This window comes from Corythoichthys intestinalis, chromosome 7 (genome assembly GCF_030265065.1).
Source record: "Corythoichthys intestinalis isolate RoL2023-P3 chromosome 7, ASM3026506v1, whole genome shotgun sequence".
Taxonomy (NCBI): Eukaryota; Metazoa; Chordata; class Actinopteri; order Syngnathiformes; family Syngnathidae; genus Corythoichthys; species Corythoichthys intestinalis.
Window position 1 is genome coordinate 25,484,421 of NC_080401.1, and position 27,353 is coordinate 25,511,773.

The window sequence follows — 27,353 nt, forward strand, 5'->3', positions numbered from 1 at the left end:
GCCTCACGCCACTTGTACGTAGAGAAAAAAAAATGGGCGTAACTATTTACGGGAATACGGAAAAGAAAGTGCGCAGTTTCCGCAGTTTGAGTTTTGTCAACCCTAGGAAATAGTGAATTTTTCGAAAAAGTGAAGCTTTATATTTAGATAATTTATATAATATGATAATTTAGATAAATCCTAACATTTAAAAAAATAGATGCTTCATGGAATAATATATGTCTAGGGCTGTCCAACACGATAATTTTTCTCCCGATTTGTCTGCAGACTTTTTTTTAACGATTAGTCGACTAGTCCAATATTTTCTTTTTTACTTTTTTTTTTTTTAACTAATCCAGCAATTAAATTTTTGTTGACGATTTTTAATTCACAAAAACGTTTTTCAACACATAAATTATTTATTAATGTACAAATAAACACAAATAAACACATAAATAACAATAATAAATCCCAAATAAACAAATACTGATGGCATGAACTAGTGTGAAAGAATAGAATGTAAACAGATTCAGAACACTGTGACTTCACTTTTCCAACAATTCTTACTTTCTCTTTTTGCGGTATGTCTATATTGTTCTCAGCAAGAGAGTGAGCACCAGCAGACATAGGCGGAGTTTGACTTTTGGGGCAGGGGGGGCACAACATGTTAATGACCCCGAAACGCAGTGTCAGCAATAAAATTAACTTATAAGAATATTTATAATAATAAGTTGACAATGAGCGTTTTTTTGTTTCCCATCATTCTTGAGGGGAATTCTAAATCAGGCTGCATAGGCAATACAGTACTTTTCGCCAAGATTGTCATCCATTGAATATGGTATGCCCGCCGGTGTCGTGTCAATGTAGTTACCCCAGTCAAAAATTGTATCCCCTGGGCGGAGCCACATGGAGGTAGATTTGTGTCTTTATTATTCAATCAAAAAAAAAGTTGCTTCAATAAGAAAAAAAGGTTGCTTCAGTCAAAATATGTTTTCAATCAAAAAGAATTCGCTTCAATTAAAAAAAAAAGTGTTGGCAAAAATAAATTTGAAACAAAAAATGCATGTGAAAGCTATTTTTGATTTTTTTTTCATTGGAGTCAAGTTTTTTTGATTGACGCAACTTTTTTGATTGACGTAATGTTGATTTGTGTTCAGGCCACATTTTGGCTAGGACGTTTTTGTCTTTATTATTCAATCAAAAAATAAGTTGCTTCAAAAAATAGATTTTCAAAAAGGAAAATCACTTCAATCAAAAAAAAAAAGAAAACTTTCAATCATAGAAAACTTTTTTGAATGCGAAAAAATATTTGAGATTGAAAAATTTGCATTTGAACACTTAATTTTTCATTGAACAAGTTTTGTTTGATTGAAGCAATCCTTTTTGTTTTTGGCCCATATTATGGGTAGGACATTTGTGTTTAAATCATTCAATCCCCCAAAAAGTTGCTTCAATAAAAAAATATTTTCAATCAAAGTAAAAAACTCATTTGAAAAATAAAATTGCCCTCCCCTAATTTCTTTGGGCATGCAAAGCATGCAAAGCAATTATATGCAAAGCAATTATATGCAAAGCAAATGACCGTCTAAGGTGCTAGTCACATGATCTGTTCGAAAAAAATTTTTTACCCATTATAATTTTTTGTTTTTTGTTTTTGTTCATTTCGTTCATTTTTGTTGCAGTTTTATTGCTTTACAACTTTTATATAAATAGGAAAGTCAATTTCATGCAATGACACTTTCCAGCCACCAAAGGGGGCCTGGCCTCCCTTAATATCCGCTTATGCCAGCAGACTAGAAAAAAATTAATTTCACGTATTACTGGAGTGAAGTACGTCAAAAAAAACTTAATGATGCACGTTGATATGACGCTACGACAGAGTATTAGGGCCAAATAAATAGCATTAAAAAAAAATTATTTTTTTTAAAGAACGAGAAGTCATAATTTTGCTACGAGGAAAAAAAAGTTGCATTTTTACGTAGGGGTGATGTAGCTGTGAGCCGCTAACCACTTTACATATATGTACCTTCGCTGGGAGCTATGACGAAGCATTCATATAAATTCTTCTATTGATTATAATTTGATGTAGATGAAGAAAAATAATAAAAAATTCCTTATTTGTAAAATCAATTCTAAAACACAAGATGCCTTCAATATTGTTGATTTTAACGGAGGCGGCAACGGGCTACAGTACGTAAAGTACGTAGCTGCTTATTCAGCTACATTAGCCCGACATTAGCCCCTAATACGCTGTCCTACGACCCACATAAAGGCAACTTCAATTAAAAAAATGTTGTTATATGGACGTACGGTCTGCCAGCTTTTTGTCTCCTGTGGTCTTCAAAAAGTATACCTGGGTGATGCCGCTTCAGGTGTTCATTCACAGCCAACGTCCTGCCGTGGTATGCAAGCTTGGTGAAGAACGTACCCTCCTTTGTTTTGTTGAAATAAGTCCATGCTCGGTCACTCTGCTACAATTTTTGGGCTTTGTGCTGCTTCCCCGGTTGAAACCCTTTATTAACCGTCGACGGGATGTTGTGCTCGTCGACGATTAACGTCATCTTAGACTTCGACTACGTCGACTAGTTGGGACAGCTCTAGTCCCCAGCCTTTTTTGCACCACAGACTGGTGTAATGTAGGCCTTTTTTTTCACGAAACGGCAATGTGTTGTAGAAAATTACAGTAAATATAAAATAACACAACGGGCCTGAAAACGCGTATTTAAGTGCAGGGAAAATGCAACTCACCATATGCTGAATCAACCTTTTTTAAACAACGGCCTCTCCTAAAACTTTACAGCAAATATCCTAGGTCGTCAGCATAATGAGTTCTTCTCCAATCATAAAAGGTTTCTTGGCTTTAGCAATACGGTTCGCCATGAGGTATGACGCTCTGAGTGCATTCATTTGCTTTTTTTGCCTCGTTTGCTAACTTTTAGCCACATATTATGAAGAATGGACTTGGTTGTTGGCTCTTCCTCTGGCTCATCAGGTGACCTTTTCCCACAAAAAAAAACTGTCCAAAGATGTTGCCGCCCGCAGCAAACAACCAACAGCAGCCAAGGTTGCTGTTTACATTGAGTGACACTGGGCTGCCATAGGTGTGCAAACACCCCAGTAATGGCGTCCAACAACCAAAGCACGACGTACACAAATCTCTACTTAGTCACTTGAGTAGACAGGCTTATTGATGTGTCAAGGCTCAAGAGGCACAGGACAGATTAACAAATGATTGATTATTTCTTTGCGGCCTGGTGGCAAATGCACCACAGCCGGTCCCCGGCCCAGTGATTGAGGATCACTGGTTTACAGTATCCTGCACATGTTCATAGGAAGTTATGTGCGGTCCTTCGACACATATCTCACACTTTGTTTTTCTACTGGGTGAGTACACTAACTAAAACTGCTACCTCTCCATTATTCGTGATGGATCAGAATGAAATTAGGTAGAAATATTCTATGGATGTGTATGCATTAATCCTAGGAGCCCTGCAAGGGTGGGGGTGGTCAGAGCTGATAACCCTTTCAGGGACTGGCCAGTACAGTGGACAGCAATTTTTAACTTTTCTTTCTTTATTTTCTCTTCAGGCATGACAAATCCAAACAAATATACAGCATATATATGTGTTTAGAATTAATTAAACCCTGAAAAGAAAAGGGCAGACGGGAGAAGCCGAAGCTTACTGAATCCCTCCACCAGTATACCATAGGCCGCAGAAAATATCGAATAACAATTTTGACATTCAGATTGACATTCAGCGGGCAATGCACGCTGGGGATGATGACGTGGTTGGCCTGGACTGGGAGTATAGCTGTAATATCTAGCAAGCGAAGCTAGTATGACGACTGGCATGATTTTGTCACATTCTGCTGCTGGTCAGATTGTTTTGTTACAGAGATGTGGGATGAGTTTCCAATGTCATGCCTGTAAATGATTCCAGCTCATCAGCGGTGTCTTTAAACTGATCCTAGGCGGCTTGCCAAGATATTGACTTGCTATTCAAAACTTATTAATGATAATTATTGGATTTTTTAAATATATAATTAATTCATTATACTCTAAATACATTTATTTTTTATTTTTTTTAAAATAAATAATATATATATATATATATAATAAATACATTTATGAATGAATACAATGTTGGCGGCACGTCCACCTTACAGCCTTCCTGTGTGGAGTTTGCCTGTTCTGCCTGTGCCCGCGTGGGTTTTCTCTGGGTACTCCGGTTTTCCAAAAACATGAATGGTAGACTAATTGATAACTCGAAATCATTCCAAGGTGTGAGTGTGTGGGTGAATGGTTGTTCGTCTCCTTGTGTCCTGCGATTGGCTGGTACCGATTCAGAATGTACCTCGCCCATAGTTAGCTGGGATTGGCTCCAGCACCCTCATAAGGACAAATGGCTTGGAAAATGAATGAGTGAATACAATGTGAACAACTAGTAAATGAAATTAGAAATAACACTCCAAAGTTCATTTTTTTTGTTCATAGTATTTTTAATTCATTGCATGCAATTGATAATTGATGGCAGTACAAGTCACTTCATTGAACGTTCATTCATGAATTTAGTTCATTCGTCCGTCCCAATCAAAATGGATTGGTCATTTCAGTTTAAATGAATTGGATGTCTATAATCAATGGCAGCCAAGGAGTTAATTTTGGGTCACTTGTTAATTTTAGGGTACTTCGGAGTCACTTTCTGTCAATTTTGGGTGACTTCATACACATTTAAGGTATTCCAGTGTCACTTCCTGTACATTTAGATTTATTCATGTTGATTTGAGGGCATTTCTGGGTCACCTCCTGTAGATTTTGGTTGTTTTTCAGGTCCCTTCCTGTTGATATAGTGTCATTTTTTTCATATTGGAAATTATTGGGATCGTTTGACTCCGCTACTTTGGGCTACACAAGAGTCGATACATTGTTCCTCTTTAAACTACATACTAGATTTTTTTTTTTTTTTGCCAGCAATACTAAGAGTAGAGACGTTTCTGGTGTATTACTGGGTGGGTAGCTCTGCCGATATCACGAATGAGACGTCGCAACAGTAATCAAATGACTCTATTATACCAATCAGACACAAGCTTGCCGTTCTATCTTCACGCAAGCAATCATGTGGTGTCTTTAAAGCACCGTAAAAAATGAAGTATTTGAAATCGAGCGCTGCCTTCAACATGACTCAAAAGCGCAGATTTTAACCTCTCTCCCGGATTTTATTCGGCTCCGATTGACTGCGGAAAACCAGAGATATGATCCTTTTAATTTCAAATTAGTAATTATGATGGAACGCTTCACTATTCAAACTCGGAACTATTTTCTCCACCAGAAGGCAGTCATGCCCTTTGGAGGAATAATGATTCATTTATTTAATTTTTTTTTTCTCGTCGGAACTGAATGGTTTTTTTTTGTTTTTTTTTTATTTCTTTGACTTAATGCGGTTATGTAATGGGTTTTTGTATCAGTATCAGTATAACAATAGTCCATATAGATAACTTTGTGCTTAGAAAAAAAAATACCATTGTTCAATAAAAAAAAATCTAACAAAAATATAAGCAGTTACTCACAGTGTTACTCATTATTTGAGTATCCCTTTCTCCAAATAAATTTTTACTTCTACTTGAGTACATTTTTTGGATGACTGCTTTTACTTTTTTTACTTGACTAATTTTATTGTGAATTACAGAATTATATTATTACTCTTACTTGACTAAAATTTTTGGCAACTCTACCGGATTTTTAAATGTGAATTTTAATAAAAATGTAGGACGAGATACATTTTAAAATTTGAAATGGTAATGCCAAAGGAAATGAACAGAGCTTTTTTTTCGTCAAAAATATGCTTTTTTGCCACAGCCGTAGACGATAGGGGCAAAACCGAAAGACGTTTTAATGTTGGAACAGTGAGAATCAGTCAAAGTGAAGCATGCTGAAAAATTGGACTGGTAAAAATACAAAAATTTTTGGTACGAATATGAAGAGAAGGCCACAAATTTTACATCAGAATAATTTTATTTCAATTTTATTTTTTCATATTTTTGTGCTCCATTATCACAAGGAGTCCTCAGTTGCTGTTGCACAGTGAAGCTCCATAAATACTTTGCATACCGGTATATACCCTATGTTATATAAAGTGAGCAGTGAACAGTTTGCTAAAGGATGTAAGGACAAGCTATGCAGTGACACACACAGTGTAGCACCAGAGTGCAAATGCACATTGGCTCATGGAAGCCCCAAATCCACAGTTAACAAGTTAGGAAACATCTTTATTGGAACAAGGCACAGGCAGTCTGAAGGGATAGGCTACAGTTTTTAGTCATGGTTGATGAAGGAGCCCGCAGACCCGGGCTCTGCTGCTGTATCAAGGGCCAAAACTCCGCAGGGGCAACAAACTCAGTGGAAAACATCCCAAAAAGTGGCTGGCGAGGTGGGTGGCTGTAACTCTGGCCTGGGATGAAAGGAAAAATCGGGGGCGAGGGTAGTCGTGGGGGGCATCTGGAAATGAGATGAGAGTCCGTACGAGGGCAAAGATCTCTTCTTTTATGCGACACGGGATTGGGTGGCACACATCGCCTGAGTGGGATGTTGCTTTCAGTGTGTGATGTTTCCGTGTCTTGTCTGTTCCTCTCCTCTCTCGGCTTGCAGTCATGTCGTGTCTCCTTTGTATTTTTGTCCTGGGGGAGGGTTTCACACCTTTGACCTTTTCGGAACTTTGCTCTCCTGTTCTTAAACCATACCTGTGGATATTAGAGAAAAATACTATTACTTTAACTGATTCTACTGCATGAATCAAGGATTGGGGTCAACATTTTATTTTTTAAATGGACAGACGTGCAAAAGCAAGAATGATAAAATTCTTTATTTGGAATTGTAATTAACAAATCAGTTATTTAACAAAAGACACTATGCAAAAAAAAAAAAGTTAATACTAATAAATAAATTTCCAAATATAATCGTGTTATAAAAGGAAAAGTATAGACCTTTTTTTCGAGGGTGTTTGACAATCACAAGGTATTAAATGGTTCATCAATTACCGGTATATATTTCTGTCTTTCTTTTTTACCCATTTTTTAGTTATTATTTGGTTTTCATTTTATATTGCTTCATTGTATTGAGGTATGTAGGTTATAAGTAACATAAACGGACAACCTTTCATTTGAATACTTATATTTAAATTTATATATATCTTGTAAGGAATGATTATCGCTAATAGAATTTACAAAGTTCTCATAAGTACCGTATTTTTCGGACTATTAGTCACAGTTTTTTAATAGCTTGGTCAGGGGTGCGACTATACTCTGAAGCGACTTATGTGTGAAATTATTAATACATTATTATATCATTTCACATGTTATTTTCACACTAAATCGCAAGACCTGTGTTTCAACATTGGCGTTAACTTATAAAAACAACTGAGAAGGGCTGAACAGCTTCACGTGAGAATGTGCCGCGCAACTTTCCGGGATGGATCGACAAAGCATGGGCAGTCAGGGTTCAGAAAGGCTGGAATAATTGGACCTGCAACTGACGATGAGTCTGACGTAAGCGACGCAGAAGAGGAAGCGCCGCACCTTCTACCTCTGCCAAAAAAGGAAAGGTCAAAGATAAGCAGCAAACTTAGCACAATGTCACTTACAGCTAAAAATCAAGTCAGAAACCTTGGCGTAATTATTGACTCAGACCTAAAATTTAATAGCCATTTAAAGTCCGTCACTAAATCCGCTTATTACCACCTAAAAAATATAACCAGAATTAAGGGGCTTCTGACTCAACAAGACATGGAAAAACTTATGCATGCATTCATTTTCAGCAGATTGGACTATTGCAACGGTATATTTACAGGTCTTGATAAAAAATCAGTCAGGAAGTTGGTACAGAATGCTGCAGCCAGAGTCCTCACAAATACAAGGAAGCTGGACCACATTACACCAGTTTTGAAATCGCTACACTGGCTTCCAGTAAGTCAAAGGATAGACTATAAAATACTACTGCTCGTCTACAAAACACTTAATGGCCTTGGACCAAAATACATGCTTGACTTGTTAGAGTCCTATGAGACATCTAGACCCCTAAGGTCGTCTGGAACCGGTCTTCTGCATGTTCCAAGAACAAGAACCAAGCAGGGTGAGGCAGCATTTAGTTATTATGCTCCTCACCTCTGGAACAAGTTACCCGAACGTCTGAAGTATGCTCAAACTGTTAGCTCTTTTAAATCAGGGCTAAAAACGCTTTTGTTTAGCACTGCATATCTATAACTGTCTATATATTTCAATCTACCTGCTTTCTATTCCTCTTGTTTTTATCTCCATTGCTGATTTCAATTATTATTAGTAGTAGTAGTTTTTGTTTTATTTTTATTTGATTTATTTATTTTTATTCTGTGATTAAATGCAATCTTTTGTCTTCGTTTCTACGTTGTGTTGATTTAAATGTGATTTTTATGATCTTCATGTGATGTAAAGCACTTTGAATTGCCTTGTGTTAAATTGTGCTATACAAATAAATTTGCCTTGCCTCTGGAGTTGGCGCAGTTGTTTAAAAGTGACACCGAGGATGAAGATTTCGTTGGATTTATGGATTTGGAGTGACACTGATGGTTTGGTAAACATGTTAGCATGTTCTTCAAGGGATCCCCGGACTTAAAGACTTGTAGGGTCTAATTAGCCACAATTGTTCTCTTTTACGAAAATATGTTATTAGAAACACATATATTATTGCCATTGATTTAAAAATCTATAATATGTAGTACATGTCTTGACCTACAGAGGGCGCCGTGTTTTACGCGGGCAATGCACGCTGGGGGTGATGACGTGGTTGGCCTGGACTGGGGGTATAGCTGTGATAGCTAGCAAGCGAAGCCAGTATGACGACTGGCATTATTATGTCACATTCTGCTGCTGGTCAGATTGTTTTGTGACAGAGATATGGGATGAGTTCCCAATGCCATGCCTGCATATGTTTCCAGCTCATCAGCTGTGTCTTTAAACCGACCCTAGGCGGCTTGCCAAGATAGTGAAAATTTGTAAATCCCTTCGTTGTTAGTTGCATCAATGCCTTGTTTTTTTTCGTTTGTCTGCCTCTCACTGCTGTTTTCCCTCGGTTTTTCTTTTGAAGTGATCACGACCTACTGTCACGGACCCTTTTTGTGTCTCCCTTTTCGCCATTGCGTGTTTTTTTGAGTGTTCATGCGTGTTTTTTTGTGTGTTCAATACGCAATCCCTGTTATTGTTGTCTGCTTGCTGTCTAAAATGAACCACGTTTTTTTATTCTGTGGTCATGCCAGCCGCACTTTGTTTTCAGTTATGTTTCCCTTTCAGGTTTTACCGCACAGACAACGCGTGTGGGTTGCGACTGCTTTATAAGGAAAATCATGACTCTAACATTACGTGGAAGTATAATCCTGTGGTCAATGCACTCGTCTGTCGCACGGGAAACGCCGGTTTACTTGATACTGTCATTTAATTGCTTGTGCTGCTCGTTTTGTGGAATATCGACTGTGCTGTCCGCTCATCATTTTTCCGACCGGGTTCAAATTGGAAGGGCAGAACCGACGACATGTTTATATAGTTAACGAATGAGACTGTGGAAGTACAGCAGCACTGCCCACTGACGTCACAGCCAAGAGTGCATTTCGACGTCAACAACAGTGGCGACCTACTAGTTAAACTAATTTTTCATATTTCATAAAAACAATATTATGAGGGGTTTGAATATCAAATTATTATAACTCACATTAACATTTATCTTTTAAGAGTTTTTCTGTCCGTGGTACCCTTTCATGCTATATTTATCTGAATAACTCTTAATAGCTATGGTACGTTAACATACCATTCACGTTCCCAGTTCGTTGTTCATGTGTAAAATCGCTTTAGCATACTTATTCACTTATTCAGACTAGTGTTCTCTATTCTCTTTTTATTTCAAATTCCCCTTCAAGATGACTTGGCGTTGGATTTTATCAAATATATTTCCCACCAAAGGCAATTTATACTCCAGTGCGACTTACTGTATACATGTTTTTTTGGGGGCTGGTGCAACTTATGCACAGGTGCCACTTATAGTCTGAAAAGTATGGTAGGTTAGCTTTATGAATGAAGGTTGAGAGTCACTTTAAGTTTTAAGTTTTAAATTATATTATGTTGTATTCTAAGTTTTATTTTCATGCATTTCGTTTTTAGTATTTCCGTTTGTCCATTTTGGGTATCCATTGTCTTTTACATAAGGGATCCAGCAAAATTACTCGATCAGACAATAACAGAAGAGCCATCATTTATTCAGCATAATTTCACAGAATTAAGCAAAATGAAATATTATCGCAAGTGCGGCTTTTACTCAGCAGTATTGCGTCCAACAGTCATTTAGAGAGTATTATATGAGTGTTGATGTCAGGCAATAGCAGCTGATGTGACGTAAAATACAGCAATGTCAGTTTCAACACACAAACTGTGAGAAGTGGTGAGTGTGGAGTGTGTCAACACACCTTTTTTTTTTTTTTTTACGTCTATGGTATTAGCTCAGAAGTCAGGAAATTCCCTATTCTGTATTGGTGGAGTGTTGTTAAGAAGGACATGAGAGCTAGAAATGTGGGGCTTGGTCTAAATAACTTAAACATGATAGAATAAGTATATAAATCCATTCAGTGTTGTTTTGAAGCTGACCTGAATGCGAGCCTCAGGCAAGTTGATGCAAATGGCGAGCCTCTCTCTCATGCTTACATCAGGGTACTGAGTCTGCTCAAAGGCTTTCTCCAGAGCTTGCAACTGGGACACCGTGAAGGCCGTGCGACTGCGGCGCTGCTTCTGCTGGTTTCCATAGCGTGCTTCCAGTATAAGTTCTGGTGTCATGCATGGAAGAAATAACTTGACAAGTCACATCAATGGACCAGTGCAGGTGTGCTCATTGGGGGTCTAAATCACCAATTTAGCGATGAGTATTGATACTTTGTACAACAATAAAATATTTTCTGGTATTACAAAGTCTGCACACAATTTGATTCAAGGGCCTTTGATCGATTTAATGAATTATTATGATCACATTTAACACAGTTATATATCACGAAAAGCAATTAAAAATACAAACTTTTTGTTAAAACATTTTATACAGTGTATCACAAAAGTGAGCACACCCCTTGCATTTCTGCAGATATTTAAGTATATCTTTGGGACAACACTGACAAAATGACACTTTGACACAATGAAAAGTAGTCTGTGTGCAGCTTTTATAATAGTTAATTTATTATCCCCTCAAAATAACTCAAAATATAGCCATAAATATCTAAACCCAGGCAACAAAAAGTGAGTACAACGCATGGGAACTACGTGCATCCCTAAATGTCCAAATTGAGTACTGCTTGTCGTTTTCCCTCCAAAATGTCATGCGACTCGTTACAGGAGTGCTGTCAGCGTTGCTGCAGAGATTGAAGAGGTGTGGGGGGGGTCAAGCTGTTAGTGCTCAGACCATACGCCACACTCTATATCACATTGGTGTGCATGGCTGTCACCCCAAGAGGAAGCCACACAAGAAAATACACAAGAAAGCCTGCCCGTCTCATCAGAGCATAGGACATGGTTCCAGTAATCCATGTGCTTTGTTGACATGTCTTCAGCAAACTGTTTTCGGGCTTTCTTGGGTACCGTCTTTAGAAGAGGCTTCCTCCTGGGGTGACAGCCATGCACACCAATTTGATGTAGAGTGCGGCATATGGTCTGAGCACTAACAGGCTGACCCCCCAACTCTTCAATCTCTGCAACAATGCTGACAGCACTCCTGTAACGAATCACGTGACATTTTGGAAGGAAAATGACAAGCAGTGCTCAATTTGGACATTTAGGGATGTACGTTTTTTCAAAGGGGTGTACTCACTTTTGTTGCCAGGGGTTTAGATATTAATGGCTGTATTTTGAGTTATTTTGAGGGGAAAATAAATTAACTCTAAAATAAGCTGCACACAAATTACTTTTCATTATGTCAAAGTGTCATTTTGTCAGTGTTGTCCCATGAAAAGATATTATTAAATATCTGCAGAAATGCGAGGGGTGCACTCACTTTTGTGATACACTGTAAATTCAGATGAAAACCATTCTATTTACAAATATATTTTAACTATGTTTTTAATATAATTAGTTATTGACAGCATCACTATTAGGTTCATAGGTAGCATAGGCATGCAAAAATGTATTTGTTTTTGTTGTTTGTTCTTCCTCTCTTCTGTCTGATTCCGTCCTTTCTGTCCCCCCATAACCCTTTTCCTGATAGTAGCATTCGCCTAATAAATACAACATACCGAACAACCACAATGGGAGTATCTCAAACTCCCATATGATACATGAAAACCGTTCAAACCATAAAGACTCTCAGATTCCTATTCTCTGTGTATAAGCAGCTGAGCAGGACAGGTTAAAAAGCAAAAATAAACACAAAAAAATTCTTTTTAACTAATTGGCATATCTAAAAGATATTGATCGATATTTTGCTCTTCAATGCATTTCAATGGGTAGTTTGGGTTGGATATATGAACAATTGATAGTTCGATCCAAATTGATGCGTCATTAAATGGAAGTGGTTATCCTGAGACAGCTGCAAAACTGATAGTCATTGTTTTTGCAAAATGACATATTATGGAATAGGGGTTTCACGATACATTTATTTGGATCAATAATTGTCAAAAAAAAATTGGTCAGTTTTTAGATATGCCATTTTGATAAAAAGAAAATATTCCATTCAAATGTGAAAGTGATAAGTGAGTGTTCCTTCCTTCTAATAACGTGTAACTTCGTATTCTGACACAGGTTGTGACGTATGACAGCGTCGGACTCGTCGTAACCTGAGGACACCCGGTAAAGAGGACTTCAAACTCAAATGGGAAAATGTCTTTTTTTTTTCTATAAAAAAACTCAAGCATGAGAATGTTTTTATCATTAATCTACTCATTTTGTGATCGTAATTTTACCTCCACAGATGTAAATTTAGCAAGCTGTTGCGACATAAATCTGTAAACAAACAAAAATAAATGAATAAATAAAAGAATCTGATAGCGGGAAAAAAATAACATAATATGTGAAAAACTAAAACCTTTTTGTGAATAATTGAATGACAAAATTATTCATTGTTTTTTTTTTTCTTCCCTGATGTGCATTGTTTGGAATGTTTGTACCCCCTGGTATATATTTGTGTTTGTTTTCTTTTTGGTTTGTATTGTTGATTGTTCATCTTTGCCTGTTTACCATGTTAATTAACAAAAAAAAAAAAAAAAAAAAAAAAAAAAAAAAAAAAAAAGAAAAGTAAAGAGTAAAGTGTGCTGAGTTGAGTACCTGCAAGTCTCTCGGCCACTGACAGGGTGCGCGCTGCAGGGCTGGCTGCGGCGTAGACGTTGTTGTACTGTGGCGCCATCTGCTGGTGGAACTCCAGCAGCATCGAGGTGTTGATGCCATGCACGGGGAACATGCTGCACAAACCAATAGGCCGATGCCTAAACGTTTTCCACTGAGAGGGACATAAAGATATTTATTATTTACAAATAAAATAATGTGTGTGCAATTGTGGAAGACTGGAATAGACGTCTATCGCCTTCAGTTTAAATAAACATGATCATTTACTGCCAACCCACTGAATTTTAATGGATTAGACGTCTCTAGCCATCAATGGGGGGGGGGGGGGGGGGGGGGGGGGGGGTCGCATTAAAGCTTAATGTAAAACAAAATTTATCCCAACTATGCTTTTTAAACCAATTATTGTTTTTTGGTATTATTTAGAGAAGATGATTAAAAATAGTTTTTTTTTTTTTTTTTTTTTTTTTAAATCCCACTCAAAATGGGTTGGCAGTCTTTCACTGTCATGGGCAGGAGTTAAAAGAAACATTATAAAATGATAGAGGTGATATGTGACATCACACATCTTTTTTTTCTTGTAACCTTTTCGTAGGCCAAGTAATAATGATAAATCAATACTGTAATATTAATAATAATAATGTCTAGGGTTGTTCCGATCATGTTTTTTGCCCCCGATCCGATCGTTTTAGTTTGAGTATCTGCCGATCCCGATATTTCCCGATCCGATTGCTTTTTTTTTTCTTCTCCCGATTCAATTCCAATCATTCCCGATAATTTTTCCCGATCATATACATTTTGGCAATGCATTAAGAAAAAAATGAATAAAACTCGGACGAATATATACATTTAACATACAGTACATAAGTACTGTATTTGTTTATTATGACAATAAATCCTCAAGATGGCATTTACATTATTACCATTCTTTCTGTGAGAGGGATCCACGGTTAGAAAGACTTGTAATTCTTAAAGGATAAATGTGACTTTGTATATTGTGACTAAATATTGCCATCTAGTGTATTTGTTGAGCTTTCAGTAAATGATACTGTAGCCATTTAACTGTCCTGCCCAAATGCATGATAGGAAGTGCAACCATGACTGTGCATAGTGGCACCAATTGATATATCTTCTCTGCGTTAGGAAGTAACATAGGGTGTGAAGGAAAAGATCAACCACTACCTTTCTTCCCCACATTGCTTCCCACGATATTTCTATTTGTTGAGAGAGGGATTGTAAGGCTCTAGCCAATTACAAAAAGGCTTCAAAGACTGCCAAAATTCTCTCTTCTCATTTTACGCTGCCTTTTAGCTCTATATATAGGTGAAACGGCGCCTTTATAGATTGAACGCGACAATGCGTGAGTGGGTCGTGCAGCGCATGCGTTAATTGCATTAAATATTTTAATGTGATTAATTAAAAAAAAAATTAATTACCGCCTTTAACACGATAAATTTGATAGCCCTACTTTAAGCCAAAACTAAAGACTCTGGATGAATGTAAGACATTTTGTCTGTAACGTTAAATACAATTAGAAAACGATTTAATTAAAAAATATATATATCAAAAAAAGGCATGTCCGATATTTTTTTGCCGATTCCGATACTTTGAAAATGACGTGATGCCGATCGATCGGGACATCTTTAATAATGTCTTATTCTTCTTTTCCCTTCAGCGGTCGCCACAGCGAATCAGTTGACTCCATCTTACCCTGTCCTATGCATCCTCTGCTCTCACACCAACTACCATCATGTCCTCTTTAACTACATCCATAAACCTCCTCTTTGGTTGTCCTCTAGACCCCCGGCCTGGCGTATGGAAATCCATCATCTTTTTGCCAATACTTTATTCTCATTATCTCTCCTCTGGACATGCCCAAACCGTCTGGCCTCTCTGACTTTCTCTCCAAATCCTCTAACATGTGCTGTCCCTCTGATATGCTCATTCCTGATCCTAATATGAATAATAATAATAATTATAATAAGCTATTTAAAGAAATATATTGACACTCAGACCTGACTTCGGAAAATGAGCAACCACTATCAAACGACACAGTGATTATCAGCTCATGAACGTGGAGATTTTAACAATCATGCATTAACGGAGGCCGTAATGTTGTTTTGTTTTTATAGGGAAGTAAATGATAATCCTGAATGAAGCACATACAATTTCTGACTAAGCATATTAAGCATAATCATTATAATAATTATTGGGAAATTTTAAGCGTGCATAGGTGCTTTACCTGAATTGATAATCTTGTTTTTTGGAGAAGTTCTCAGTGCCGTATTAACGTATATCCCCGCTGGTGCAGGAGCTACCAATCCTTCTCGGCTGCCTGCAAACATTGTCAGCCCCCACTATTTAAGAAGCATTTAGCCAGGCTCCCTTCAACCATTAGCCAATAGAAAGAAAGGTATTAGCTGGGATTAGGTGGGATGAGGAGGGGGATGCGGGGTTGCACAGGGCTCAAGTTTTTGAAACTATTGAATTTGGGGGATTTATGCCAAGGATCCCCCTACAAGCGAGCGTTAAAACAATTAAAACAATGTGGTGGGCTAATCTCTGAGGCAACCCAGATTAAAATAGCAGCCTTCTCCTCAGTCGGCCCTCTATTCTTTCTCCCATCATGCTGCTGCCTTTGACGGCCCCCGACCCAATCTCCTCCTAACCTCTTCTCTTCCCAGGAGGGTTTGTTTTGCTAATACACACACAATATTTCCCTTGGTAAACTGTCACCGTGTGAAGGTAATCCCAACGCAAACCTGTTGAGAACTTCTTCAAAGCAAACTCAATTAGAAAAGTTTTTAGAGAGCTCAGAGCTTCAATAAGGTACATAGGAGACATTGTCATTTGACTTTATATTCATATGCCTAAGCACTTTCTGTAGTCATGCTATTGCATCCCTCTGTCCAATCTTCTTTAACCACCAAATGTGTGGTTTGATATTTGAAAGTTTTGAAAAACCTTTAACAGTGCAAACAAACAATTTGACTTGCAATACGCACTCACGAGACACTTGATTAGGCACATCAGCATGATGTAAAGACTTGTATCAAAATATTCTGTGTTCACTGTAATATTTCCATCAATTTATGGGCTACATGGAAGGGATCAATAACCTTGGGGATTATTTTGAAAAAATAACCTGCTGAGTTGGCATTTTATGCTTATTAAAAGTAAAATTGGCATGCTGATCCAAAAATTGCAGTCATTTTTCTATGTCAAGTTTTTTTTTTTTTCCCAGCTTACTTTCTAAATAAACAAAATACAAGGGCATGGGTTTGTGTAAGGATGGTACATAGAACTTTTCAAGATGCTCAAATTGTCCCCACTTTAGCCACTTTATTTGCATTATATAAAGAGTTCAGTTATATAGGTAATTTAGATTGTCTTCCCATATGTTGTAATGATAGAACAGACCCTACCATTATTAAGTGAATTATTTTCATTATATTCAGATTTACAATTATCCCTTTTCACTTGATGAATGTGTCAGTCCATTTTTTCCCCCTCAAACAAACGTTTGGTTGGCTGATGAGTTGAAGCCCCCCCCCCCAGCCACAAAGACACACACACATACTCCCACAGCCCCAACAGATTCATGTCGACAACATGCCGACTCCTCCGCCCCCTTCGGAGAGGAGGGATGTTAGAAGTTTATTTTTCGGCCAGCACCAGCCACTTTAAGTCATGTAAAAAGACGTCAATGTTGTGGAAGTAGAGGAAACACCACTAATTTTCCTACTGAAATTCCGGCCTGCGTCAGAGTTAGCATAACATTAAACTTGCTAACCTGCAAAAATACTGCGGTCAGGCTAGTCTCCACAGGGAACAATGAAGTCAACATAGCCGTCCCTCATTTGGATCATTGTTTGCATTATGTCCTAACCAATGGTGAGACCAAACCTACAACCTAGGCAAAATATGATGCTGACTATTGTTTAAGGATAAAACACGATAGAAGTTGAACACACCATATGTATATATAAATCTAAAAATTTACATTTCCCCTGCAGTTTCACTATCCTTTGTAAAACCATAAGTATAATATATATATATAATATATAAAATGTATTCTATATATTTTTATTAATTGTTTTGCAATATATTTACTGTATACCTCTGGATTATTTTGTTGCTTGTAGCCATTAACTCATTCACTCTGATTGACAGTCATAGACATCAAATCAATTTCAGATGGGAAGGCTGGCATTGAGTTTAAAAATGTGATCTTTTTCTTTACCTGATTCCCATCCTCTGAAAATGACGTGACCAATCCTGATTTCTGATCACGATTGGATCAGAGACATTCCTAGTTTTTCTTAAATTAGGATTTCAAGACATTTAAAAAAGAAACACAATATTACAGAAAGCATTATTGTCTTTTTTTTCTAAACCCAAGACAAACCCATAAAGGTACAGTGAAATAATGTTACATTAAAGTATGCACAAGTAACAGTGGGATCAGGATTATTTTCAGTCATGAAACATGATACATGATTATTCAAACATGAATAAGTGTCAACTATCTGTACTAATTTTCACCACTTTTCAAGATTTAATGCAATATACAGTGGTACCTCTACTTAGGAAATTAATTGGTTCTGGAAGTAATTTCTTAAACTTAAAATTCCATAAGTAGAGACGTATTTTCCATGTAAATGCCCTAATCCATTCCAAGACCCCCCTAAAAAAAAAAAAAATTAGACATAAATCTTTTATAAAGCATAAAAATGCATCAAAACATGTAACAAATACATGGTATAATTAGATTATTGCACAATAAACTTTAATGAGAGTTGTGCATTATGTAAAAAAACAAAGAATAGAGTAAAGAGTAAAAGTTAATACATCTACGTAAAGCTGTCGGAACACCTTATGGCCAGATGGGCGAATGAAGAGGACGCTTGAGCCCTTTTCACATAAACGGTAAACAAACATCACAATTATCAACATGGCAAACTGGAAATTAAACTGAAAACATAACAAAATTAAATTGCTACTGGATTGTAGAACCAAGAAAGAGAGTCCATCGTCCATCTTTGGAAATGTGTGGGTTTTTTTTGTTGATGATGTTAGGGTATGCAACTGCGGAAACAAGGTTGTACCTCAAATCGGAAAACAATGGAGGGATGCGTTCAAGGGGTTATTAAACTCAAACAAAGATACACGCGATCGCAGAAAAGGAGGAATAACACAATGGGTCCGACAGTAGGTCGACGGGGATCGATATTACCAACCTAAGCGGTAGGCAGAGAGCCGACATGACAACAAAACAAATACACTCAAATACCAGCACAACGTAGGGGATTTCAAAACAAGGGGGCAGAGGTGTCGAATGGCGCCCAGCAAGTTAATATCTCGGCACCCTTCTCTTGGATCACCTGGGCTTAAATAGTCTTGATGAGCTTGAATTGGATGCGGTTACGACGTCGGGAACGCTCCCACAACTGGCTTTGAAACAAAAGACTATTTGACCAACATTGTGACAGTCGATGCCGACCAAAAATTAGGTAATGTCCGGGTTATAAAACCGCGCCAGCAGCCCTCCCCGCACAGAGAGCACCAGTGGGCCATACAGGACACGTCTGTGAAAGTGTCCAACCCGCGCTCTACACGGTGAAAATCCCGCGTCACCTTACAGGGGAATTTACTGGGATATGTTTGTGAAAGGGGCTTTGGATACACATGCAGTAGAGTCCCCACTTAGCCAATTAGATGCCAGGAAGATGCTACAGTGCAAAACAACACCTCCTTAAAACTAGTTAAAACCCCTTGTTTTCAGTGTAAATCTACTAGAAATGAGTGAAATTATTTGCTAATGCTTCAAATAAATTTTACTCACTTAGATTTAGATTAGAAAATAAGCTTAACTGAATTATTTTAAGCAAAAAGTGAATATATTTAATCTTAAAAAAGCTTGCTTGTCAGAAAAGTTCTTAATTCAAGAATAGATATTTTTCAAAACATTATTTGAAAGTAAATTTTTATTGATTTGGGTGAAAAATTACTTTTCACCATAACTTTTAGATGTATGAGCTTAATAAGAATTGAATAGTAATATTTACTAAAAGTTCATGCTCTGACACATTAAGTTAATTAATCTGTTAAGTACTCTTAACACTCAAAACAAGATGGAGACAACTATTTGTCTAGATTTAAGAAAAATGATGTGATTAAGACATTAAATATTTGCAGTGTAGGCACTTATAATTTTGTTACATTCAGTAAACTCGGAGAGCTGCGAGTAGCAGTCCATACTGTATATTTGCCTTTCGTAGCCTGATATTTCTTTCGTAACAAGAGGCAATATTTTCCCGTTGAGGAATATTGTAACCCGATAATCCTGTATGTAAATGTTTGTAAGTATAGGCACCACTGTAATTTGAGTTGTTCGATATTGAACGATAAAAGCATCGCTTTTTCATGATCGGTTTTGGGCCAATATGCATTTTGCCTTCAAAGTAAATGTAGAAGCCTTCTGCCTTTGTACAAGGGCTGGTCACAGCTTAGCACAGCAGTAATGTTTATTTACCATAAATTGTCTCCAAACTAAAACCTTGAGATTTCTTATATGAGCATAATCATAATAAAGCATCCAGTGGGGCATCACTATATAATTAGCCACATTATTTCAAGTCCATGCCCACATATATCGGTATCGGTTTGATATCGGTATCAAATTTTTGGAGTTGGACGATATCGGGATATTGGTTAAAAATTCATTATCGGACAGCTCTAAATATTCTAAGTTATACTAAAAAAAGGAAAAGTAATACCATTCCCTCATTATTGACCTAGAGGGTGAACTAATACTTGGACTTCACTTGTTCAACTCCTTCACATAAGCAACCGCTTCAGACTATGAAAATATGTGAAAATGTTTGTGCACCCCCTCATCCCCAACTTGGCCTTTTTGTCTTCCTCCTTTCACTGTTCCTGGCTGTCAAGCTATATTAGTGTCCGATAGAAATAAGTCATTTAGAAGAGGCTCTGTCGGCCAGCCCCTCAGCCCCACTAAAAGCTCCAGGATTAGGTCCCAGAGGCCTTTGTCTCGGCAGGCTGTAGGATTAAGAGAGATTTAGCGCGAGGAGAGAAAAAAAAGTAGTTATTTCATGGCACTTTCATGATGAAACCTGGCCAAAGCTGTGTTGGCTGGGGGGATTAAAGGCACACAAAGAGTGGGCTTGTGTGTGACCCTCCCCATCTCAGAGCCACCACTGCTGACTCACTCACTGTCACCGGCACCCCCTTCCCTCCGCCACCGTTTCCCCTTCGGGAGGCCACAAAGGTCTTGGCCGAGTTTACCTCGTGGCCATCAAGTTGCTTCTCAATTTCCTCTTTTGCTGGATGCTGAAGTTCCCACATGAGCAAGTGAAAACCACACAATTTAGGGGCTAATTATTGGACTACAAGGTCACTGTTTATGCCTTTTTCAGGGCTTAAAAGGTCACGTCAAGTTGCTGTGCGTCAAGTTCATAAAACCAGGAACTCCTAGAGCAGGTTTTCCCAAACACTTTTGAGTCAATGCACAGACATACTACATATCACTACACTATTTATTAATTTCAACACAGGTATAATTCAGACAGCTGTTAGACCAGTGCTCCTCAATTATTTTCTGTTAGGCCCCCCCCAGGTAGATGTAAATGTTTTGCGCCCCCACCCAACTCTCTGCCGCCACTGGAAATAACATTTATCTACATACGTATATGCATATGGCGGAAAACACAGACAAGACTGAAAAAGCAGTTTTTGCTCTTGCACTCCTCTTTAAAAGAAACTACTGTATTTTAAGCCAAAACAACTGTTGTGTTTGATAGAAAATTACGTCTATATGCTGCCATAGCAGATTCATGGCGCATTAAGCCCCCTAACTATTTTTAATTTGTGCATTTTACCCTGGAAACCTCCGTTTACAGACGTCGCGCAACCGCTTTTGTTTCAACCGAGCCATAAAACAAAGGTAATTAATTATATCTATTATTCAAAATGTCTGTCATTTTTTAGAATCATTAATTGATGTCTGATATTTCGCTTAAATTAAAAAAAAAAAAAAAAAAACTTTTAAACAAATGACGTCACAATAAAAAAATGGCGTCTGTAAAAAAGTCACATATCTACCTCATAACTATCGCTTAATTGTATTTTTTTTGTTTTGTTACTGTCGCATTTTCTACGATATGTTAGATGATAAATAATCATTCCAACCAAAGAAAATTTGAAAAAAAAAAAAAAAACTTTAAAAGGGTGAATATATGAAAAAGAACATCTCAACCACTCCCTGATGTCTGCGAATTCTGCATCGTGACCCTTGTTATATTACCATATTTCACCCATAAAATCCCACCAAAATCCAGCTGTGGCCATTCACAGCTGTGTCTTGACACTCAGTGATACATGCTACATGGAGTTTTTGGATCGAAACAAGGTAACTATGCGATAATATCTTGTTACAGTCATGGCGTCTGTAATTCTGCTCTCGCGTGCTCTCACCTCCAGATAGGGTTTTTCTGTTTAAAAAACTTCTAAAAAAATTAAATAAATAAATAAATTTTTAAAAATGCCCTCCTGTTCAAAAATTTCATCCCCTAGAAATTTGAGATTTTAAGCTTTCCAATGATGTCTCACACATGCATATCGACAATTTTGAAATTTGGCCAAATTGGGGGTCTCAGAGCGGAACTTCAAGTTACCTGAGTGTTTTCCGCCATATGTAAGTACAACTCCGCATAATACAGTATTGTTCTTTTTAATATTGAAGAAAAAAGTAATCTAATCAATTTACAACAAAGTATAACTTTATTAACATTGTTTCATTTGTAACAGAAAAGCCTGAAAGCAAATCAATTTGTCTGAATTTAAAAAAGTCACATAAAAAATACACTATTGGCACTTTTTACCATTTGACAGTGAAAAATAAAATTGAATAAAATCAGTAAATAATAATGAATTAAAATAGATGAGCAACATAAACTTAGAGTACAATATGCCAAACAATTTGACCAAAAAAATAAATTAATATAACAAAAATGACAGTGTCATTTTGGACAGAGGGGCAGGTTTTATTTTTGCTGCAGGCAGTATCAGCTCCTTTGCTATGGTGTAGTGTTATTTTGCATTGAGCAACTTTGTATTCACCTTATATGACAGTGCTCGCTGGTTTTATGATGTAACACTGACACGGTACGTTTTGGCTGGAAAAAAAAGAAATCAAGCGGCTTATCAATGTGATTAGGGTCTAATGTCTTTAAGTGACCTCTTGATTGATTTGGGCTGTCTGCTGCCAACATTTTTGGACACAGTAAATAGACTGGTCTTTCCTCGTCTCCCACTTTATTAAAAGTTAAAGCCAAACGCTACATATGCTTCGTCATATTTCCTCGTCTTAGCTCTTCATATTTCAGTGCTCTTTGCTGTGGCTCTTGTTTGGTTCAAAAACTACTGCGCACACTCTGAAAATGAGAGCGCCACTGCCACCCACTGAGTGGATGTACAATTACATTTTATTGTAGTAAGGGGGGGAAAGTATGATTTCCGAGGTCACGTGTGCCACCCCCGGCATTGCTCTGCGCCACCCCGGGGCCCCACTATTTGAGAAGTACTGTGTTAGACCATTAACATTCGATAGTTTCGGCTTTTTAGTATTTGTTATTCTGTCTCTGACTGCAGAGAATATTTACGGCCATCACACTGCTTGAGTGCACAATAAAATTTATGGTATATATAAAACAAGAATTGTTAAAGCAACAGGAGGTAACTTTTAAACCTTTATAAAATATTTTTATAACATTTGTGATAATATGTCAACTGACAACTAGTTGAATGACACCTCTTGACCCTCGTGAGGGGGTCTGTATCGCTTTCACTAATTAACTTTGAAGAGGGTGGCAGGAACCTTGCCACACAAAAATACTACAAATGTGCTGACTGCTTTACGGCATACGTCACTTCCCCTTTCCCCGTTTATTATAAAGACGGAAGTTGATGTGAACGCTTTCGCGGGAATTCTGCAAAGACAGCAGAGCAACAAAAGAGACAAAACGTTTGGTCTGTGGAGGAAAAAAAAGGCAGGCCACCAGGATATACAGAATAAACATTGGCCCGGCTTCCACTCGCTGGCGTGACGCCTTCCTCAACCAAACTTGTCAGCATTGACGAGTTGGGGCGAGATGGGCGGGATAGCCACTCTGAGGGGCAGTTTACATGGCAACTCTGCGACACAAAGACGCAATGACTGAGTAGCGGAATGTCCTCACGTGCATTTGGTGTCGGCGAAGATGGAAGGCGAAGATGAAAAATTCTGAATCTTGCCTCCAAAGTGGAAGAATTCGATTGCAGAGGATTAAGGGGGGGCTTGCTCCGAATGCACATCAAAGGCTCCCGCGAGGCCGCGCCGATAACGTCAGCACTCGTACACGTCACATTGGGCGTGCGCAGTGGTGCTACTAAACATTAAAAACAGCAAATATGGCGGAATGTCGGCTTTAATTTACTGTTTTAATAATGTTTAAATTAAATATGTTGAATGTTTCCATTTTTGTGCCTTTTTGAACAAAAGAAAAATGCCATTGCTTCGAGTGGGCGAGCATATTTTTTTCCTTGGTGGGGTCAAAAGTGCATAATTCGCTGCTGCCTTGTAAATCTGCACTGCCCCCTAGGGCTTGGCATGAATACTACATCGTTTTCATGCGAAATTGCGACATTGTTCGAATGGAGACGACCCATACAAATGCAAATTTGAAATTTTTCATATTCTCAGTAAGTCACCATGTAAACGGCCCCTTTGTTTAGCCACAATTGGCTTCATTACTTCATTACTATTCATCCTTCACACAGCCGCTGGAAACAGAAATGTTTTTTAATCCATCTGTAGGCAACCGGGAGATTACTTCTTAACCGATGGATGATTTTACGACACTGCACATTACCGCTTGTATTCAGCCAACAACACCTACCGTCATTGATCTGGAACTGTGGCTAGGTCGCTTCGTGGTAAATTACCGTATAATATTAGAGTAAAATGAGGCGGCAGATTCTGTTCACACATAAGACTAAACCGCTTAAACACCGTTACATTACCGGACTTCAGGGCATTCCCAAAAGTGGCTTATACTGTATGTTACGTGGGGGTTGGGAATAAATGATACTTGTATATAATTTGTAGTAACTTAATAACTTTCAGACCAAGTAAGTGTAATTTCAAGAGGTACTTAGATTTTTAGTAACTCTAAAGTTAAACCACTTGATTTGGCGGAGTACTTATAATCACCAGCCATAATAAGTAGTTTGCTTTGAAGACTGAAGAGTAACAAAATGAATAGTTGGTGGATTTCAGTGAATGTAGGGTGTAAAACCACTCAAAAGCAGTGATCCTCTTCTCAGCGGATCCGCTTACACATGCATGGATTACAGTGCATGAAAGACAAAAGGCCAGTCACATCAATGAGCAGGTGATGACATACTACAATATCACCACTGCTTATTAGTCCAAATGCCTTCCTGATGACATAAAACTTAAAACCTTTACTGTTATGAGTCGCTTTGAAAGTAAAATTGCCAATAAGTTAGGTGCGAGAGCAATTTGGCCAGCCTGCCATGTTATTACAAAAACAGATAAATCCTTTCATTGAAGATCAAAAAAACTCTTCCGCCAACTGTTCAGAATACAAATAAATGTATCCATCCATTTAAGAAAATAAATTAAATAAAAATAAATACTGTAATTCTCCAATTCATGGCTCGTGACACTCTGCACGCATGCTCTCCTTTTGTCTCTGTGTAGAATATTTCATACTCAAGGGCGTAGGTTTGGTCTCAACATTGGCAGGGACGATATAACAGCATAACCTGCATGTACACTTTTTTTGTGGGACATTAATAAGACCAAAAGGATTGGATGAACGGGGGTCATGGCTACATTTCCCACGAATATGAACCTAATTAATTGATAGGCCTAATGATCAATGCAAAATAAATCCTGTATTGATTTAAACTAACTTTCATATGTATTGGTTCAGGTGATACACAGTTCGATTCAAACCTTTGTTTTCAAAAACTACTAAAGAAACTTCTTGAAATCTTCCAGAATAAATGTCTGGATTTTATAAGTAAATTAAAATTGCAGTATTTGAACATAACTTAAATTATTTGCAACATATTACACAATAAATACAAACTTGTTAATAATCTCTTAACTATCCAGGAGTGCAAAAAATAATTTGACTTAAGACCACTCAACATTGCCTGTCTAAATAAAGCAGTTAAATATAACTGGGAAAAAAACTTCTTAGTCAAGGAATAATAAAAAAATGAATAAAAATGGAGCGTTCCTTCAGGTAAAATACTACTGCATTTGTTCAAAAGCATAGCCAAACTCAACAAAAAATGAAAGCTCCTTTGGGCTGCTTTAAGACCAATGAAATAAAATGAAAATAAAACTTGGGGACAAGGAGGTAAACCTCTGTTCACTACATTTCTCACAGTTTAATTAACATTAACAGAAACACCAACACATACACACTTCTCTCTAAGCAGGTTTCTACTTGAGTTTTGCAGGTTAGCAAATTCACAGAGTTTAATGTTATGCTAAATCTGATACAGGTTAGACTTTAATTAGCAAAATTAGTGGTGTGTTGCCCTCTTCCACAACATTGATATCTTTTTACTAGGGCTGTCAAACGATTAAAATTTTTAATCAAGTTAATTACAGCTTCAAAATTAATTAATCGTAATTAATCGCAATTCAAACCATCTATAAAATATGCCATATTTTTCAGTAAATTATTGTTGGAATGGAAAGATTAGACACAAGATGGATATATACATTCAACATACGGTACATAAGTACTATATTTGTTTATTATAACAATAAATCAACCAAGATGGCATTAACATCATTAACATTCTGTTAAAGGGATCCATGGATAGAAAGACATAGTTTTTAAAAGATAAATGTTAGTACAAGTTATAGAAATTTTATATTAAAACCCCTCTTAATGTTTTCGTTTTAATAAAAAATTTTCAATCAAAAAATAAACTAGTAGTCCGCCATTGTTGATGTCAATAATTACACGATGCTCATGAGTGCTGAAGCCCATAAAATCAGTCGCACCGAAGTGCCAGCAGAGGTCGACGAAACTCTAAAAAACACAAGTAACAAGTGGACATTGCACTGTGCTGTCATTTTAATCTGTTTGAGCGGGGCATGTGCGTTAATTGCGTCAAATATTTTAACGTGATTAATTAAAAAATTAATTATTGCCCGTTAATGCGATAATTTTGACAGCCCTACTTTTTACAACACTTACAGTGGATGCTGCTATCTGGGAAAAAAAAAACAAAAACTTCTACTATCCCTCCTCTTCAAAGGGGGCGGAGGAGGTGGCATATTGTCTACATGTTGTTTCTGTCAGGGCTGTATGTGTGTATTTGTGTGTATGTGGGGGGTCAAGTTATCAACCAATCAAACGTGCGTTTGAGGGGAAAAAAATGGACTGGAACGATTAGCAAGTGAAAACAGGTAATTGTAAGTCCGAACATAATGAAAAAAATTTACTTAATAATGGTAGTGTCAATTGTATCCTTACAACATACAGTGTATCACAAAAGTGAGTACACCCCCCGCATTTCTGCAGATATTTAAGTATATCATTTCATGGGACAACACTGACAAAATGACACTTTGACACAATGAAAAGTAGTCTGTGTGCAGCTTATATAATAGAGTTAATTTTAATTTATTTTCCCCTCAAAATATAGCCATTAATATCTAAACCCCTGGCAACAAAAGTGAGTACACCCCTTAGAAACTATGTACATCCCTAAATGTCCAAATTGAGTACTGCTTGTCATTGTCCCTCCTAAATGCCATGTGACTCGTTACAGGAATGCTGTCAGCATTGCTGCAGAGATTGAAGAGGTGGGGGGTCATCCTGTTAGTGCTCAGACCATACGCCGCACTCTACATCAAATTGGTGTGCATGGCTGTCACCCCAGGAGGAATTCTCTTCTGAAAACGGTACACAAGAAAGCCCGCAAACAGTTTG

At 37.4% G+C, this 27,353-nt stretch overlaps 1 protein-coding gene across 2 annotated transcripts in view; it reads right to left on the bottom strand.

Annotated features, from left to right (window-relative positions):
* Positions 1–5,660: 5,660 nt before the first annotated feature.
* dmbx2 (diencephalon/mesencephalon homeobox 2) overlaps positions 5,661–27,353 on the bottom strand; it is a 29,308-nt gene continuing 7,615 nt past the window's right edge. For both annotated transcript variants that reach the window (XM_057840110.1, XM_057840111.1), the window contains exons 5-8: positions 15,548–15,636; positions 13,291–13,462; positions 10,639–10,814; positions 5,661–6,717 (exon numbers count right to left, since the gene is read on the bottom strand). In XM_057840110.1, the coding sequence (XP_057696093.1) occupies positions 6,247–6,717; positions 10,639–10,814; positions 13,291–13,423 (780 nt within the window). In that variant the 5' untranslated portion in view covers positions 13,424–13,462; positions 15,548–15,636 and the 3' untranslated portion in view covers positions 5,661–6,246. The remainder of the gene's footprint in view (positions 6,718–10,638; positions 10,815–13,290; positions 13,463–15,547; positions 15,637–27,353) is intronic.